The sequence below is a fragment of the Chiloscyllium plagiosum genome, unplaced genomic scaffold, assembly GCF_037043375.1.
Source record: "Chiloscyllium plagiosum isolate Xiang-an unplaced genomic scaffold, Cpla_swu_hap1 HiC_scaffold_25, whole genome shotgun sequence".
Taxonomy (NCBI): domain Eukaryota; kingdom Metazoa; phylum Chordata; class Chondrichthyes; order Orectolobiformes; family Hemiscylliidae; genus Chiloscyllium; species Chiloscyllium plagiosum.
Genome location: NW_028270163.1, coordinates 45,398,658 through 45,417,348, shown reverse-complemented (window position 1 = coordinate 45,417,348; position 18,691 = coordinate 45,398,658). Strand labels below are relative to the sequence as shown.

The following is an 18,691-nucleotide window of genomic DNA, read 5'->3' as shown; positions in this document are numbered from 1 at the left end:
CAGGTAGATAAGACAGTGAAGGCGGCATTTGGTATGCTTTCTTTTATTGGTCAGAGTATTGAGTACAGGAATTGAGAGGTCATGTTGCGGCTGTACAGGACATTGGTTAGGCCACTAGTGGAATATTGCGTGCAATTCTGGTCTCCTTCCTATCAGAAGGATGTTGAAACTTGAAAGGGTTCAGAAAAGATTTACAAGGATGTCGCCAGGGTTGGAGGATTTGAGCTATAGAGAGAGATTGAACAGGCTGAAGCAGTTTTCCCTGGAGCGTCGGAGGCTGAGGGGTGACCTTGCAGAGGTTTACAAAATCGTGACGGCCATGGATAGGATAAATAGACAAAGACTTTTCCCTGGAGTCGGGGAATCCAGAACGCGAGGGCACAGGTTTATGGTGAGGGGGGAAAAGATATAAAAGAGACCTAAGGGGCAACTTTTTCACACAGAGGGTAGTACGTGTATGGAATGAGCTGCCAGAGGAAATGGTGGAGGCTGGTACAATTGCAACATTTAAAAGGCATTTAGATAGGTATATGAATAGGGAGGGTTTGGAGGGATATGGGCCGGGTGCTGGCAGGTGGGACTAGATCGGGTTGGGATATCTGGTCGGCATGGACAGATTGGACCGAAGGGTCTGTTTCCATGCTGTACATCTCTATGACTATGACTCTGTATAAAAGAGAGATTTCACATTTAAACTCTGGCATTGATAAATTCAAAAATCCTATTCCTAGATTACCAAGATTTAATGCAAATGTCAGTCAAAAAGATTTTTAAAAGTATGAAGAAACAAGTAAACAAACATCCTACCAGACAATTGTCAATGGCAACCAAAAATGGAACATCATTCAAGGTCTGATCAGAACACGAGATGCAACTTTTTAAACCACCGCCCCCCCCCACCAGATCTGTATCTGGATGCAGATACAGTTACAATATTTAAGAGGTATTTAGATAAGTACATAACTAAGAAACGTTTGGAGGGATATGGGCCAATACAGGCAGATAGTTTGGGATTATGGTCGTGTGGACTGTTTGAACCGAAGGGTCTGTTTCCGTGCTGTATGACTCAATGAAACTTAAAGATGCCATATTCACAATTTAACACCTTTCGACATCGATTTCATCTCGTGAATTGATATGGCACACTGTCCAAAGTCAAATATACCTTGCTTGAAACGTGGTGCCCAAAACTGAAGTCTAAGTAAGGTTTTATACAACTGAAGTATAACTTTTCTATTGTATTCCAAGTTACATTTCGCTTGCCCTAACAATTATTTTCATTACTGTGTTTTAACTTTTAGTGATTTGTATACAGAAATACCTGAAACCATTTGCTGCTGCACAGCTCCTCGTCCTTTTTTTATGCAAAAGAATAAGAATGTCATTTCAGGTTCAAAATGGACAATCTCAGTTTCCCCAGAGTGAACTCAATTTGTCACAATTTCGAGGCAGAAAACGTTTTCAGCAAGTGGGTTATAAAGGAATTTGAAAACAAAGACAAAAGTTTTTAAATAACAGAATCACACTGACAGCAATGTAAGTTAGCGTGCATAGAGGTTGTGTTTGTTTCCTCCAATTCATTGTATTATGTCTGTCTCCTGTGCACCCCATAACTTGGAATCAGCTGCTAATTTGACCACTTTCTGTTTATTTATTTTTCTCTTTTGTTTTACGCACTGTGTGGTCCAGGGCAGTTCAGAAGTCAGTTCCCCCTCCTTAACACAACAATGATGAGTATCACACACTGATCCAGCTCCCTCAGAGCCAGCTCTCAGAGTGGACAGAACCTCTCACACTCCTGTGTTTTTTTTCCATTTTCCCCCACACTACTTCCTAACAGCGGTAGTGCTTATTTTTCCCCGGCACCCGTGCCGTGTGTGTGCAGGTGTTGGATACAGTGAACAAGTGCATAAATCTTTATTTGTATTCCACCACCCAGAAGAAAGGAAACACCAGAGTGGCCAGTGACAAGCAGTGCCCTTCTCAACAAAGGGCAATGATGCATAAACAAAAAATGAAGGGGAAGGCAGGGATTTTTGTGTTTCTGAATCTAGGGCACTTATTACAATTACAAATAGTACATTGTCAAGCATCCAATCCTGAGACATTTTCCATTATGTTCTGTAAAAGCCCTGAGCTTCCAGATGCCTGTGACTTCGAGTCAGATGTGCAGCACAGAAACATATTCTTCATTCTTACTCATCCGTGCTGACCAGATATCCTAAATTAATCTATCATTTGCCAGCATTTGGCCCACATCTCTCTAAAACCTCTTCATTCATCTATCTATTCTGATGCCTCTTAAAATGTTGTAATTGTACCAGCCTTCACCATTTCCTCTGGCAGCTCATTCCATACACATACCACCCTCTGCGTGAAAAAGTTGCTCCTAGGTCCCTTTTACATCTTGCCCCTCACCTTAAAACCTATGCCCTCTTGTTTTGGATTCCTCTACCCTGGGAAAAGACCTTGACTATTCACTCTATCCATGCCCCTTATGATTTTTTAAAACCTCTATAAAGGTCACCCCTCAGCCTCTGAAGCTCCAGGGAAAATTAGCCCCAGCCTATTCAGCCTCTCCAACCTTGGCAACATCTTTGTACATCTTTGCTGAATCCTTTCAAGTTTTTCACAACATATTTCCTATAGCAGGGAGATTAGAAAAGTGAACGCAGTATTCGAAAAGTGGCCTAACCAATGTCCTGTACACCAGCAACTTGACCTCCCAAATCCTACACACAATGCAATGACCAATAAAGGCAAGTATACCAGATGGTTTCTTCATTACCCTGTTTACCACAACACACCAGCATTTCTAGCTCAGGCCTGCTGCAGTGCTCCAGAAAGGCTCAGCACAAATGAGACAAAAGGCATCTCATTTTCCACTTGGAGACCCTACGGCCTCTGAGACTCATTACAGAGTCCAATATAGAGTCTGAAAACCTCATTGCATGTTTTTTTACCAACCTCTACATGCCATGTTCTGATGTGACATGGGCTGCTTTCAGCATAGCCAACCCAGTTTAACAGATTCATGGTCCCCATGACCAGCTTTTCTCCTTCCCTGTCTTCCCTCTCTCTCTCTCTCTCTTTCTCATCTATCCACACACTCCACCCGCTCACTGCCAAAGTTCTCTCATGATTAAAAAGTATCAAAATGTTTATTAACATATTCATTATGTTAATCTATACTGCATTGCTACTTCCCCAGTGTTGAACAGCTCCCCAAGATGGAGTATAGTGGACAAAATACTGTTTACACAGACCAGTCAGTATGGTGTAAAAAGGTTTACTTTGCCTTCACTCTCATCCTAAATCAACAAACAATCCATTAAACCTGCAAAGAACTTCCAAAGCAATCTTTGCTCAATGTACTCCTTTTTTCTATGTTCCATCTGTCTTCTAACAGGCTTTATTTTTGAATTAGAGCACTGGGAAATGGACAGTTTGTAAGCTGTACAGTCAGAGAAGAAGATAACAAAGTCAACACTGTAGCTAGTTTCTTTTTATATGGATCCACTGTTGGTTGCCAAATGCATGTACAGCCTCAGGACAAGTTCTGCATGCAGCATCAACCTGCTTTTGCTACATTTCAGACTAACATCCCAGTACAGAACCGTGCCAGTTTCTAGTGCTGAACATTGCAGAATGTGCTGCTACTTAATGAATACACTTCAGTCTCACACACCAAGGTCACACAACCTCCAAGCTGCAGGAAGGTTGGTGGTGGTAATTTTCTCCATACCCCTACTTTCCAGATCACAAATTTGTATGAATGAAAACATTTACATTGAACTATTTATTTTTAATAAACAGTGGTGTAATCATAAAAAAGTGGAACTAACTAGTTTAAACTTAGTTATGGCCCATCCATACTGCATAAAAAAGCAACAGAATCCAGCCTTTCCTACATTTGTACTACTGTTTGTGATATCACAATGTGTACCTGATATTTTAGGCCAACGTACACATGAATAAATCAGAGCCTTGATCTAATTGTGAACTTAGCAATGAATAGGCTTGCCTGTAAATGAAAACTCATTAATTTTACCAAAGTGCAAATTCTGACAATTTTTGATCAAGGTCGACGAGTTACATTCAGGGAATAGAACACGCAAGACAATAACACACCTGGGTTAAGGCGCTGTGTCTCAACAACTTGGAAATAGGTCTCAAACGTAACTATATTTGTTTAAATATAGCTCTGACAGACATTGGATTAGATTATGCTTGAGATTACAAATTTATTTCTTGTTTTGCAATGGGATCAGCAACCACAAGGAGCTAGGCCCACTTTGCCAAAATTAGAAGGGCCCAATGGAAAGATCATCATGATACCATTATTGAGAACAGGATGTGTTGAATCAATGTGATGAAGGTTTACTGAATAGTCCACTGAGCTCATCACCTTCAAACTACTACTAACTGTAACATTGAAGGATGCAGTGACATTGGGAGTGGAAGGTGAATGTAAAGTCGCCACAGTCCAACTGAATCATGGGACTGCTCCCTTATTAGAGAGACAGTTGGTTGTGGTTTAACCTAAGAGCCACAACACCTCAGGCCAGGGGAGAGGTTGAGAAGTTGGAACTTTCATTATTGCCTCAGTCGGTGTGGGAATTGGAACTTATGCTGTTGCCATTACCGTACATTGCAAACTGTCCATCCAATCAACTGAGCTGACCCCTAATAATCTTATTGGTCAGTCAATTCAAAACACAAAAACAGTTTGTCAGCATAAAGTGAAATATTAACCTGCATGAAAAACAAAAATGCTGAAGTCTATTCTCTGCTCCAGCTTACGTCATTACCTGCCCTCCAGTTACTAACACCAACACTGCACATTTTAAAAGAGAAAATGATTTCATAATTAAATACAACAGTCTACATTACATATAAAACCCACAAAAAATTTGAGAAAATGAAATTGATGGGTTTGATGATATTAAAGTGAAAACAAATAGGCTAAAATATTCAATCTACTGAAAACCATTAAAAATGAGAATTAGCCAATCAGGTGTTAAACCAAATTTTTTTTTTCAAGTTCAATTTTGCAGTTATTCTCACATGGATTAAGTTGAGAGAAGCAATGCGATCAACATCCATCTCAATAAGGTCAATTTCCATGTACCCAAATTAATTTGGAAAAACGCAGAGCTTGCACTTGGTCTTCAATCAGCTGCTGTGAAATAGAATACTTCATAATTAATTTATGGATGTTATTTCAATCTCCTTTAGGTCTCCCATGGCAATGATACAAGCTGCAGCTGACAGGGCAGATGACCGACCTGCTTCAAACCTTGCTGTGCTGGCTGGTCAGTACAAAACATCACCAGATTTTCTGGCAGCTTTCCTCTTTCCTTAAAGGAATCAAACTCAGCATCTTTCCATCGACCTCCTACCAGTTCTACTCTCACATCAAGACCAAATATTCCAAATCTAGTTAAATCTTTCCTGCTTCAGGTCAGGAACAATTATGTCAGCAGCAACATCAGTACCAACTACGTCAATTCACAAAGTACACTTTCTAAATTTCTACAAGCTGTTAGCAGATATGACTTTTTTTAACTTTCACTTCAGGTTTGTACTCAACATGAATGTTCAACCTCAGAACATCTCTGGGACAAAGCAATCCCACTGCCCTGTGGCCAAACACTTGAGCGTCCCCTCCCACTGTGCCAAGGACATGCAGGTGCTGAGCCTCTTCCATCACCAAACCCCAACCACCCGACGCCTAGAGGAGGAAATCTTCTGTCTTGAGACCCTCCAACCACACGGGATCAACGTGGACTTCACCAGTTTCCTCGTTTCCCCTTCCCCCCCCCCCACCTTATCCTAGATCCAACCTTTTAACTCGGCACCGCCCTCGTGACCTGTCCATTTCCTTCCCACCTATCCGCTCCACCCTCCTCTCTGATGTAATCACCAGTACCCCCACCTCCATCTATCTATTGCACACCCAGCCCAACCCCCTCCCATTTATCTCTTAACCCTCCCCAGCCCCCAAGCCTCATTCCAGATGAAGGCCTTATGCCCAAAACGTCGATTCTCCTGACCTGCAGTGCTTTTCCAGCACCACACACTTGACTCTGATCTCCAGCATCTACAGTTCTCACTTTCTCCGAGATGAATACGCTCAGTACAAACAAGATGAGCAACAAACATAACTGAAACACTGCTGAGCTTATGCAACAAAAATCTTGAGTAAGATCAGCTTTCAAGTATAAAAATGAGTATCAGAATCTTGCAATACCACAAGTTTCAAAGAACTCAGATTCTGTAGAACTTACATGTCCTGCTGTGCTCTTTTGAGAGGAGGTAATTGGCCAGTGGCGGTGTGTAAGTCAAGCACTGTATAGTGGAGTTCAAGAAACATGTATTTCCCAGGTTGTGGAGTCCAGCACCAACTCTGCACACACGGACCCATTTCATGGACAACTTCTCCATTGGAAACAGTACTTTCTGAGGGGCTGGAATCCCATCATTTGAAGTGCTGCTGGTTTCATAGACTGAAAACAAGCAAATAAAAGCAGAATGTACTTGAGGTCAAAGAAAGTGGTGAAAACTCAACTGCATATCTGACCAATTTCTTACTTTTGATTACATTATCTTTACTTCCACATCTACTGAAAAGTACTGATCTGAAAGCTGACATCAACTAAAATCAGCAAAGTAGGTTTTTATAAATTGAGCTACAGTCTAATTTGCAATCACAGAACAACTCTAAATCTGTAAATAAAAACCAAAAGAACTGCAGATGCTGGAAATCAAAGTAAAAACAGAAATTGCTGCAATCACTCAGCACATCTGGCAGCATCTGTGCAGAGAAATCAGAGCTAATGTTGCACGTCAACTGACTCTTCATCAGAACTGATGATAGTTAGGAAAATGCATTAAGTGTCACTGGACTTGAAACATAAACTCCAAATATTAATTGGAGAGCTTTACTGTAACAAAAGTCAATGTCTAAACTCCTTGTACAAGAACTAGCCAGTTGACAGTGCTGAATATTTAGATACAGACACATCCCACCCTTGGAAATCATGTTTTAAGTGGAAACTTAGCATCTCAGCAGACCTCAAAAATATCAGTTAAACTTAAAGACGTATATCAAGACATGATGCTTAACTTTATAATACCCAATCTCTCTGTCATAGGTAACAAATAAAAAGGCTATCCTTCTCTGAAATCATTAAGAAGCATAAATATGGGTTGTTTACATTTTCCAGAGCAAATGCTAACATGGATGACCAACATACGAACTTTTGTACTGTTGTATATATACTTAAACTATAAAGTAAAGCTAGGAACTGAAGTTACATAAGTTTGTCTCAGTTTGGAATATTTTCACAGATACATCTGAACGTGCATGTAATGCATCAGAGAACTTGGTTCTGGAGTGCAGTGAACCAGTGCTTCTTCCCTTGTAATCAGCCTGTAGAATTTAACAAGGAAAAGTTCTTATCCCTTGAAGCCTGAAGTGTGGTCATTCAAGCAATGCAAAACTCATACAGTATCAACATATCACCATAGTGAGCAACTGGGAGTAATACAAAAGGTGAATGTGTTGCTTGTTTGAAAATGAGATCCACATTATAGCCAGAAGAAAATAAGAGTGAGTCCAGTGGAAAATAAAAGCTAAATATATCAGCTCAAGGGGAAGCTGATGATGTCACAGAAATATTTGAGAAATTTAAGCACAAATGCATTTGACTTGCAAAAATTACTGAAAAGACACTTGAAACAAAAGGAGAGCCAGCTATACATTTTGCAAACAGGGGATACAGGATTACAAATTAGCAGCTGGGACCTGACTGAAAAGGACAGCAAAACCGCAGGTGCAAATTTTGAAAGGTTTAGCATTCCTATCCTTCCATACCACTGGATCTACCAGTTAGAATTTCCAAGGGCTCAGGCAAGGAATAGGTGAAACTACAGATAACTTTGTACAAGATTGAGAAATACAGCCAGGAAATTTAGATTTCAGGACACAGATTAACTAATTTGGAGTTCTACACACCGTGAAATATAAAAATGCCAATTTCAAAGGACAAGCTTGCTATTGAAGGTTGCAGGCAATTAGAGTACACAAAGCAAACAAATGAATATGACACTGACTAGCCTTCAGATAAACCAAGAAAAAGGCAGGTTTGATGTAGTGAAACCAAAACAAGAGGATATAATGAGCAAGGGCTAAGGATCACAAAAAGAACCACAGACAGAGGGAATATTTAGCCATTGTATACTAATTTTTCATTACTCAGAGACATTCCTTATTAACACTATTAAAATGATTGTAAGTGACATGAAGTTATATTTGTCAGTGTTAAAATCATCAGTTCACACCAGTTTCAGAAAAACAAAGCTGTAGTAACACGTCCCATCCCCTCCCACTGAACCACGGGGTGTACTTGATAATAAAATGCAAATAAAGGATGTTGGATATGCATACCTTGTTTTTTGGTTGGGGTGGAACAACCATTTTTCTGGCCAACTGCACCTTCGGTTTTCGGATTCAAAATGACATATTTGCTCTTCAGACTTTCTAGTTGACAGGAAAAGCCCTTGCTGGCAGGCTCAAATTCAATTTTCTCAAGAAGAATCTTCTTTGCTGAAGCGGTTAGCAATTTGTTAAGGTCACCTTCATCAGTAGAATCTTTTCGTCCAGACTTCAGGGCTTCTTTCAACTTGTCTACTATCGGCATGGTGCATAACTGTAATACAGAAAATATCATGAGCTAAATTATCTTCCACCAACAGCATAATGAACCAATCAATACAAGGTTGAACTAACCTTGTTCCCTTTATATCAATGCCACATTAAACCAAAGTTATCACATAGGGTATTTCAGCTGAGGCAAGGTTAATTTTTAAAATTTGGTAATTAATATTCATTTCAACGAGAACAAGTAACATTTTTCTCCAGAAGGATCTTTCACTGAAACTGCACTCCATCTTTGCAATATCTTCCCAGCCTATGAATTAGGGCAGCTGAAACGCAAAGATTAACCAAGATGAGCAGCAGACAGGAGTCAGGAGGAGACATAACGACTTGCACCAATTTAGGGCGAAGAATTTAATCTGTTTGTCTTTTATTAAATCTTCGTGACAACAGTGGTCGCACATTTCTCAATATCTTCTCAAAATGGAAAAGATAGCTCTCCTTTCAAGTTTTTTTGACATACTGCATCAACTTTAATTGAACATATTGCTCTACAGTTCCTCAATAAGACTCCCTTTTGACCAGAGTAATAATAGAATGATAGCAAATTTTCACAGTGTATAAATAACAGACAGTCCACATTTATCTGGTATACAGACACAAACTATTGCATTCTACACTGTGCTCTGCTTTGGTGTTGAAAAATGATCGATACCCCAACCCCATTAAACATTAATGTCTGAACTAAATTTTTTTTGTAGGTAGAATCATAGAATCCCTACAGTGCAGAGAGACACCATTCGGCCTATCAAGTCTGCACCAACCCTCTTAAGAGCATCACACCCAAACCTAGCCCCTCCTTATCCTCATATCTCCATATTTACCATGGCTAGCCCATTTTGACTGCACATCATTGGACACTTCAGGGCAATTGAGAATGCCCAGTCCATCTAATGTGCACATCTTTGTCCAGAAGATACCAAATAGTACAGAAAGTGCAAAGGTACAAAACATTTTTAAAAATGAGACTTCTCTTCATGAACCAAGGATCTAAACATTCGCACTTAATCAAAAAAAGTTGTATGTTTGGAAATTTATGCACAGGCACCCCTTACTATCAGAATAATTTAGTTCAATCCAGGCAATTTACCAAAAACATATTTCACAACTATCATTTTCCCTCATTGAACCAAAACTTACAAAATGGACTTAAAATGTCTTTACCTCAGCATGCACACCAAAAATTATTCAAAATCTAGTCTGACACATTACTGTGTATACTTAATTGCATGATTTTTTTCAATTATTCTAAAGCACTCACATCATAAGAGTGACACCAAAAGTGTGGGTTCAATTCTTGCAATGGTTGAGGCACACACGAAGAATGTTTGAGGACTCTGGGTCTATAATCAACAGAGTTTAGAAGGATGGGGCGGGGGGGGGGTAAGAAAGATCTAATGGAAACTTACAGAATACTCAATGGCCTGGATAGCATGGATGTTGGCAAGTTGTTTCCATTGTTAGGAGAGACTAGGATCAGAGAGCACAGCCTTAGAGTAAAAAGAAGATCTCTTACAACGGCGATAAGGAGAAACCTCTTCGGCCAGAGAGTGGTGAATCTATGGAATTCATTGCCACAGAAGGCGGCACGGTGGCACAGTGGTTAGCACTGCTGCCTCACAGCGCCAGAGACCCGCGTTCAATTCTCGCCTCAGGCGACTGACTGTGTGGAGTTTGCTCATTCTCCCAGTGTCTGCGTGGGTTTCCTCCGTGTGCTCCGGTTTCCTCCCACAGTCCAAAAGTGTGCAGGTTAGGTAAATTGGCCATGCTAAATTGCCTGTAGCGTTAGGTGTAGGGGAATGGGTTTGGGTGGGTTGCGCTTCGGCAGGTCGGTGTGGACTTGTTGGGCCGAAGGGCCTGTTTCCACACTAAGTAATCTAAAAGAAGGGATCTAAAATCTAAAAGGGTGTGGAGGCTGGGTCATTGAGTATATTTATCACTGAGGTAGACAGGTTCCAGAGAATCAAGGGTTATGGGGAGAAAACAGGAGCATGGGATTGACAACTCAACAGCCATGACAGAATGGCAGAGCAGACTCAATGGGCTTAATGGCCTAATTTATGCTCCTATGGTCTTATGAAGCAATCTCCTTCTCAACCTGACCTCCCTCGAGGCATGGTGACCTTCAGTTTAAACCACCACCAATTATCTATCTAATGAGAAACCAGCTCTCTTGTCTGGTAGGACTGTGGTGACTTTTTTTAAAAAAGTAGATATTAAATAAACTTTCATACAATTTTTACTTTAGGATTCAGCACCATTTACTTTTAACTAAGAAACTAACCACAAAATTAGCTACAACAATTAATTTTAAAATATAATGGATCTGTTGCTTCTTTGGAAGATGGGAATAAAGAGCAATTATGATGAATATAAATCAGTAACATGGATTTTTTTTTTAACCGGACAAACAAATCAGATTGAGAACATGTATCCCACATAGAAATATATTAACATTTGCACTTGATTGAGCCATTTCATTCTGACTGCATGAAAAGACTGACTGGTCAGCTTGCACAAATCCAGATTTTACAAATGTTGTCGGCAATTTAGAAATCATAGAAACTTATGACGTCAATCGGATACCAAAAAAATTGAATTGAATTGAATTTATTGTCATGTGTACTAAGGCACAGTGAAAAGCTTTGTTTTGCAAGCAATCCCGCAGATCACAGAGTTCAGTAGCATAGATAAGTAAATAATAGGTAAACAGTGGCAAAAACAAAACACAGGTACAGGTGAATGTTAAGAGTTTGAGAGTCCATTCCATATTCTTTCAACAGTAGGGTAGAAACTGTTTCGAAACCAGCTGGTGTGTGTGTTCAGGCTTCTGTACCTTCTCCCCGATGGTATCGGTTGTAGAAAAAAAGATAAATAAATTTCAATGTCAGGTAAACACATACATTTTGAGGATAAAAAGCAAGAAATTGTATGTTGTTCTTTATTATATTAACTAAAAAGAGGGGTGGAGTCAAATAATGGTGAGTATTAAAAAGGAGAAAATAATCACACAAAAAATTACATTTGTTAACTGCTTCTGTGGTTTTCCACAGAAGGATTGAAATAAGTGGAACGGAAGTACTTAAAAGAGAAAACAAATTAGCATGGCTAAGTGAGGTGTCACCTACAGAAGTTAACTTAATGTTTGCTGTAACACATTAATGCAACACCTGTCACCAGGGCTAGCAGCCATTCTTAAAAGGATGACCGGAGGGCGTTTAGCATTGTGACCACTTTACTAAATATGCACCAAGTTCATCAGACCTGACTTGGTTCATCAGACCAAATTGACCCTACACTTCTGCAAAAAAAAAATGATTTTCATGTTGGTAGCAAGTCTAGGACCTGAGAGTTCAAATTCTTTATATTTAGCAGCTAAGCATTTGGTTTAAACTGGGTGTATGTAGTTTAGGAGTACTCAGTGCTTACAAATAATTTTTTACTCTATGAGGAAATAGTTCAATCATTTCCAAATCGAAAAAGTGAGGCAAAGACAATTGAATGGTTGACGAATTTTAATAACTTGATTCAAGGTAAACCATATCAAACAGGTGACTACCAATAAGAGACTGACATGTCAGGGAGAGTTGGAGGAGGAATAAAGAAATTCTTGCTTTTACATTTAAAGGTTGTAACATCAAGTTGTAAATTAATCATCTTGACAGTACTGTCATTGCCTGAACTTCATTAATTTCTCATTTTCAAAATCTTCCAATATTTACAATAGCAAGTTTAATACTTCAATCATTTAATAAATAACAGGTTCAGGGTATTTCCAAAACATAGAAGGGTCTTGAATAAGAAGAATGTCTGAGAAATGACCTGACTACAAAGAAGGTACATATGTAGAACATAATTTCTCAACTGTGGTATGCACAGGATGCAACAGCAGTCTGCAATTTACCACAAATAAATAAAACAGATCATGGACTTGAATTACATGCAACATAACTTGTCACTTAGTACAGTAAATCAAAGCTGTGTGAATATTTTCATACTGAGCCAACAGTGGAGTTCAAAAAAGTTACTATTCGTGAAGATATTAAACATTAATCATTACAAGCAACAACCTCACATTGCCTAATCCACTCCTTTCTGCACAGTATTCCCTCTGGTGGTTAGCCTTACTAAATTCCTTCCTGTCTAACTCAGACCAGCAGCCACCCACCCCATCTTACCAACTCTCTATACTTAGCTCCCCAGGATGCTCAAGTACTGGAGAACAAGGGCCCTTGGCACTCATGAACTTATTGTTAATGACTGCACCAACATTGTGGGTGAATGACACCTTGCCTGTTAATGAAGCCTCCCCACCCAGTTGTATCTTTAACCCCTTGACTCAAGAAGAATGCCACTGTAACTGTGTGGCAATTATCGTCAGATCTCATTCTGGAATAACAACTTCTTCTCTCACACTTTCACCTTCTTTCAGTATCTCACCATGTTCCACCCCTCTCCATCTCCCTTCCAATCAGCATTAAATACTCTTACCAAAATATCTTCACCACATTCTCCTTCCACACCAACTTATTTATGAATTGACTGCTCACGCTCAATGATTTTAATTTGCATTATAAATGATCTTCCTGTCAGTGTCAACACCCTCTTGTCCTTCTCAAATCTCCCCCAACTGTTAACTGCACATCACCCAGACTTTAAAACTCGACTTGCTCTTGCTTCTCCCATCATGTTTATCAGGGATAAGGTCACTCCCATGTATCGCTCTCCATTTAATCTTTCATACTCTAACCTCTTCTGCATCCAGCTCTGGAATAATCTATCCCCAACTCAGAAGTGCTTTTTCAAAATCTGAACTGCTGAGCCCTTGAACTTCGCTTGCAATAATCAAAAGAGTGGGACAATTCATTTTGCTGATTTTTCACTAATGTTGTAGTGACTTTATAGCATAATTTTCCCCTCTTGGCCAGGATTGAGGGCGACATGCTTCCAATCGGTTTATGAGATGCCTGACTCATTCAATGTGTGATTTGCAGGCCCTGCCAAATGTGGGACAGGTAGTCCTTGGAGGGTCATGTAGGCAAGTTGCATGGATCTCTGTATAGTCTCTCTAACACTTCAACTTCACCGTTGGCATACAAATTCTCTCGAGGTATTAGGTAGCTTCCCAAATGAACCTTCATTTTGGTCAGTCACAAGTCAAGAGTCCGAGTGAGTTACTGGAGATGGATGACCTCTTCTTTACGAATTTTGGAAAAAATCCTTTTGCAGTTCCAATGTCTTCCTGGGAATCTCCTACCACAACCAAATTCTGAATAATGCAATTGTTTTAAAGATCCAGTTCAGGTTGTATCAGAATATGTTCTGCCCACCAGAGCTGAATTTGAGTGACTGGCACACCCATGAAGGACAAAAAGGGTCACCCTTTTTCACCAGCAAAAGCACCACAGCTGGAACATGTGTGGTATTTTTGAGGTGCCTGCTGTGGGTTGGCCAGGCCTCTGAAGCATATGGAGGCATAGATCAAAGAGTCATAGAGGCCAGCATGTCTATCAACATTACTGAAACAGGTAATCTAGTCATTTATCACACTACTGTCTGTGGAAGCTCACTACAGTTCTGAATCTGCACTGACATAATACCTCTAGAATAAACAACTATGCACAAGGAAAACCATATCCTTTCTTACACAGTAGAATTCTGTTCAATAAAATGCTTTGATTTCAATTTTGCAAGGTCCATTCTCAGAAGCCATTATTACCAATTCTTCAACTAATCCAGATACAATGCTCACTGAAATGGCATTGCATTTATTCTTATAAGTATCAAATTCCTTTAAAGCTATTCGCTTTTTATATAGAACACAGAAGTTCTTTAAGAATAGCAGTCATCTCACAGGCTAGACGGTTTCAAATGTTGGCAAATCAAAAACAAACAGCAAGAGCATACAGGGAGGCAATGTTCAAGTTGTCATCCCATTTTCCACCTCAGTCGAAGAAAAACGCTCAGAGACACAGTATAGTTTTACCTCCATAATTATTCCAGGCCCTGGAGGGAGAGAGAATGCTCACCCATGTGTGCTGGGACATGAGTTCTGTCTTCTCTCTGGAACAGCAGTTTCTTCATGAATTATAGTCATTTTAAAGGGAGGGGCATTCAGATAATGCAACATACATATTGATTGGGTGACACTCGCTGATTGTTAAGATTAAGCCATCTGCTGTTACATAACGAATGTTCTTAACCGTAACTGACTTCAAATAATGAATACTTTTCGCCTTGTTAAACTGACCTTACATAATGAATGTTAAATGGCTCTGGCTCTACATAATCAATGATTTTCCACCTTGTTAACCTATTAACCTTTGCCTCCAGCACCCCATTGTTAACTGCAAGTTCTTAGCTGATCTGAGTCATGCTCAGCTGAACCTCGTTTCACAAAACTCAGAACTTAAATCTTTCCTTATCTGCTCATATCCCATACACATTCTCAAAGTCAGATTAATGATTAAGAGGCAATAAATGACAGAAGTATCATACTTCAAAAATCAACCGAGGAAAAAAAAGCCAACAATTTTCTCATGAACTAAAAAAATTTGCATCAAGGTTTAGAGCATCTAAACAGATCTTCACAAGCAGGAGGTTCCATGTGCAACTGGGTTGAGATGCCAAAATGTATCTTTCAAATTAGACCACTGAAAAGATAACGGAAGGTAGGGAGAAACAGTCAATGAGAGAAATTCATTCACATGCTGTTTTCAAGTATCAGACAAAACCACAAGACCATATCATAGATACTGACAAGGATGACAATTTGGTCCTTCCAAATAAAAGGAAATTTACAGTTGTCTAACTTACTTGCTGAATTCTAAAGAAACAACTTTAATATCCAGGTTTTAGAGAGAGCAGATTTTTTGAGATGCATTTAGGAGAGCTTTTGGTATCAACATGTGGGATGTCCAACATGGGACAGTGCAGTGCTTGATCTCATTCTGAGAAAGATCACAGTGGGGTGGGGAGTTGGGGGGCAGCAGAGCATTAGTGATAGTGGCCACAACACCAATTGTTTTGTTACTGGAAAGGAGAAAGACAGTCCGGACAGAAAAATTATTTTTGGATTGGGGAAGACATGTTTGATTAAAATAAGACAGTATCTTGCCAAAGTAGACTGGGAACAGGTACTGGTGAGAAATCTACAGGACAGTGGAAGGGAGGTGACTTGTCTTCAAAAACAATCCTCAATGTCTAGAAATATTCAGCATTAGATAAGGAGGAAAAGAGGGGCTTTTAATAGGCACAAATGGAACTGTGGCTCAGGGATGAACAGGTCTAGCAACTTAACGTTCCAGGGTATAGATGCTAAAGGAAGGATTTTGGGGACTGGGAGGGCAGCATTTTTGATTAGGGATTATGGCTGTACTGAGGGAGGATATTCCTGGGAGTACATCCAGGGAAGTTATTTGGATGGGACTGAGAAATAAGAAAGGGATGATCACCTTATTGGGATTGTATTATAGATGTCGATATTACAAGAGGTGGTAGTGCACAAAAAGGTGGATAATTTTTGCAAGGTTTGTAGCTCAGGTTGAGGTTTAGGTTTGCTCGCTGAGCTGTTGGTTTGATATCCAGACGTTTCATTACCTGGCTAGGTATCATCAGTGGCGACCTCCAAGTGAAGCGAAGCTGTTGTCTCCTGCTTTCTATTTATACCCTTCTCCTGGATGGGGTTCCTGGGGTTTGTGGTGATGTCATTTCCTGTCCTTTTTTTCGAGGGGTTGATAGATGGCATCTAGATCTATGTGTTTGTTTATGGCGTTGTAATTAGAGTGCCAGGCCTGTAGGAATTCTCTGGCATGTCTTTGCTTAGCCTGTCCCAGGACAGAACACATCAATCCTGGGACAGGCTAAGCAAAGACATGCCAGAGAATTCCTACAGGCCTGGCACTTCAAACACAATGCCATAAACAAACACATAGATCGAGATGCCATCTATCAACCCCTCAAAAAACGAACAGGAAATGACATCACCACAAACCCCAGGAACCCCATCCAGGACAAACATATAAATAGAAAGCAGGAGACAACAGCTTCGCTTCACTTGGAGGTCGCCACTGATGATGTTACCTAGCCAGGTAATGAAACGTCTGGATATCAAACCTACAGCTCATTGAGCAAACCTACACCCGAAGGTGGATAATTCCCCAGGACCTGATCAGGCATATCCTACAACTGTGTGCAAAACTAGGGAAGTGACTGCTGGGGCCCTCGCGGAGATATTTGGATCACTGATAGCCACAGATGAGGAGCTGGAAGATTGGAGGTTGGTTAATGTGGTGCCACTATTTAAGAAAGATGGTAAGAAAAAGCCAGGCAACTATAGACCACTGAGCCTGACATCAGTGGTAAGCAATTTGTTGGAGGGAATCCTGGGGGACAAGATTCACATGTATTTGCAAAGGCAAGAACTGATTAGGGATAGTCAACATGGCTTTGTGCATAGGAAATCATGTTTCATTAATTTGATTGAGTTTTTGAAGAAGTAACGAAGAGGATTGATGAGAGCAGAGCAGTGGACTTCATCTATATGGACTTCAGTAAGGCATTCAACAAGGTTCCTCATGGTAGACTGGTTAGCAGTGTTAGACCACGTGGAATACAGGGAGAACTCGCCATTAGATTCAGAATTGGCTTGAAGGTAGAAGACAGAGGGCAGAGGTGGAGGGTTGCTTTTCACACTGGAGGCCTGTGGCCGGTGGTGTGCCATAAGGATTGGTGCTAGGTTTACAGCTTTTCATCACTTCTATAAATGACTTGGATATGAACACAGGAGGTATGGTTAGTAATTTTGCAGATGACACAAAAATTGGAGGTGTAATGGATAACAAAGAACGTTACCTCACAGTACAATGGGACGTTGATCAGGTGAGCCAATAGGCCAAGCAGCGGCAGATAGATTTTAATTTAGAGAAATGAGAGGAGCTGAATTTTGGAAAGGCAGATTAGGGCAGGAATTGGTAAGGTCCTGGGGAGTGTTGCTGAACAAAGAGACCTTGGAGTGCAGTTTCATTGATCCTGAAGTTGCAGGTAGACAGTACAGTCAAGAATGTGTTTGGTATGCTTGCCCTTATTGGTCAGTGCATTGAGTGTAGGAGTTGGGAGGTCATGTTGCAGCTGTACAGGATACTGGTTCAGGCACATTTGGAATACCATGCACAATTCTGGTCTCCCTGATATAGGAAGGATATTGTGAAACTTGAAAAGGGTTCAGAAAAGATTTACAAGGATGTTGCCAGGGTTAGAGGGTTTGCGCAACATTTATGGAGGTTCATAAAATCATGAAGTGCATGAATCAGGTTAATAGCCAAGGTCTTGGATAGTCAACACGTTTTGAGAAGGGTAGATCATGCCTAATTAACCTTATTGAGTTCTTCGAGAAGTTAACAGGTGGATTAAGGTAATGCGGTTGATATGGTGTACACTGGTTTCAGTAAGGCGTTTGATAAGGTTCCATACGGTAGGCTATTGCACAAAATACAGAGTTTCGGGATTGAAGGCGATTTAGTGGCTTGGATCAGAAATTGGCTAGTTGAAAGAAGATAGAGGGTGGTAGTTGATGGGAAATGTTCATCCCGGAGTTCAGTTACCAGTGGTGTGCCACAAGGATCTGTTTTGGGGCCACTGCTTTTGTCATTTTTATCAATAATATGGATGTGGGCATAGGACGGGTTAGTAAATTTGGGGATGTCACTAAGGTAGGCAGAGTATGGATTGTGCCGAAGAATGTTGTGAGTTACAGAAGGACATAGATTAGATGCAGAGAAGTGGCAAACTCAGCTTAATGCGGAGAAGCAAGAGGTAGTTCACTTCTGTTGTAGTAACAGGAATGCAGAGTACTAGGCTAATGGTAACATTCTTGGCAGTGTAGATGAACAGAGAGTCTCGGTGACCAGGAGCATAAATCCCTGAAAATTGCCACCCATGTTAATAGGGTTGTTAAGAAGGTATATGGTG

The 18,691-nt window shown here is 40.3% G+C and overlaps 1 protein-coding gene across 4 annotated transcripts in view; it reads right to left on the bottom strand.

The window, feature by feature from the left end:
• The window catches only part of usp36 (ubiquitin specific peptidase 36), an 84,209-nt gene that overhangs the window by 46,865 nt on the left and 18,653 nt on the right, over positions 1–18,691 (bottom strand). For all 4 annotated transcript variants that reach the window (XM_043714918.2, XM_043714917.2, XM_088000688.1 and 1 more), the window contains exons 2-3: positions 8,453–8,714; positions 6,291–6,509 (exon numbers count right to left, since the gene is read on the bottom strand). In XM_043714918.2, coding sequence (XP_043570853.2) covers positions 6,291–6,509; positions 8,453–8,705 — 472 coding nt within the window. In that variant the 5' untranslated portion in view covers positions 8,706–8,714. The remainder of the gene's footprint in view (positions 1–6,290; positions 6,510–8,452; positions 8,715–18,691) is intronic.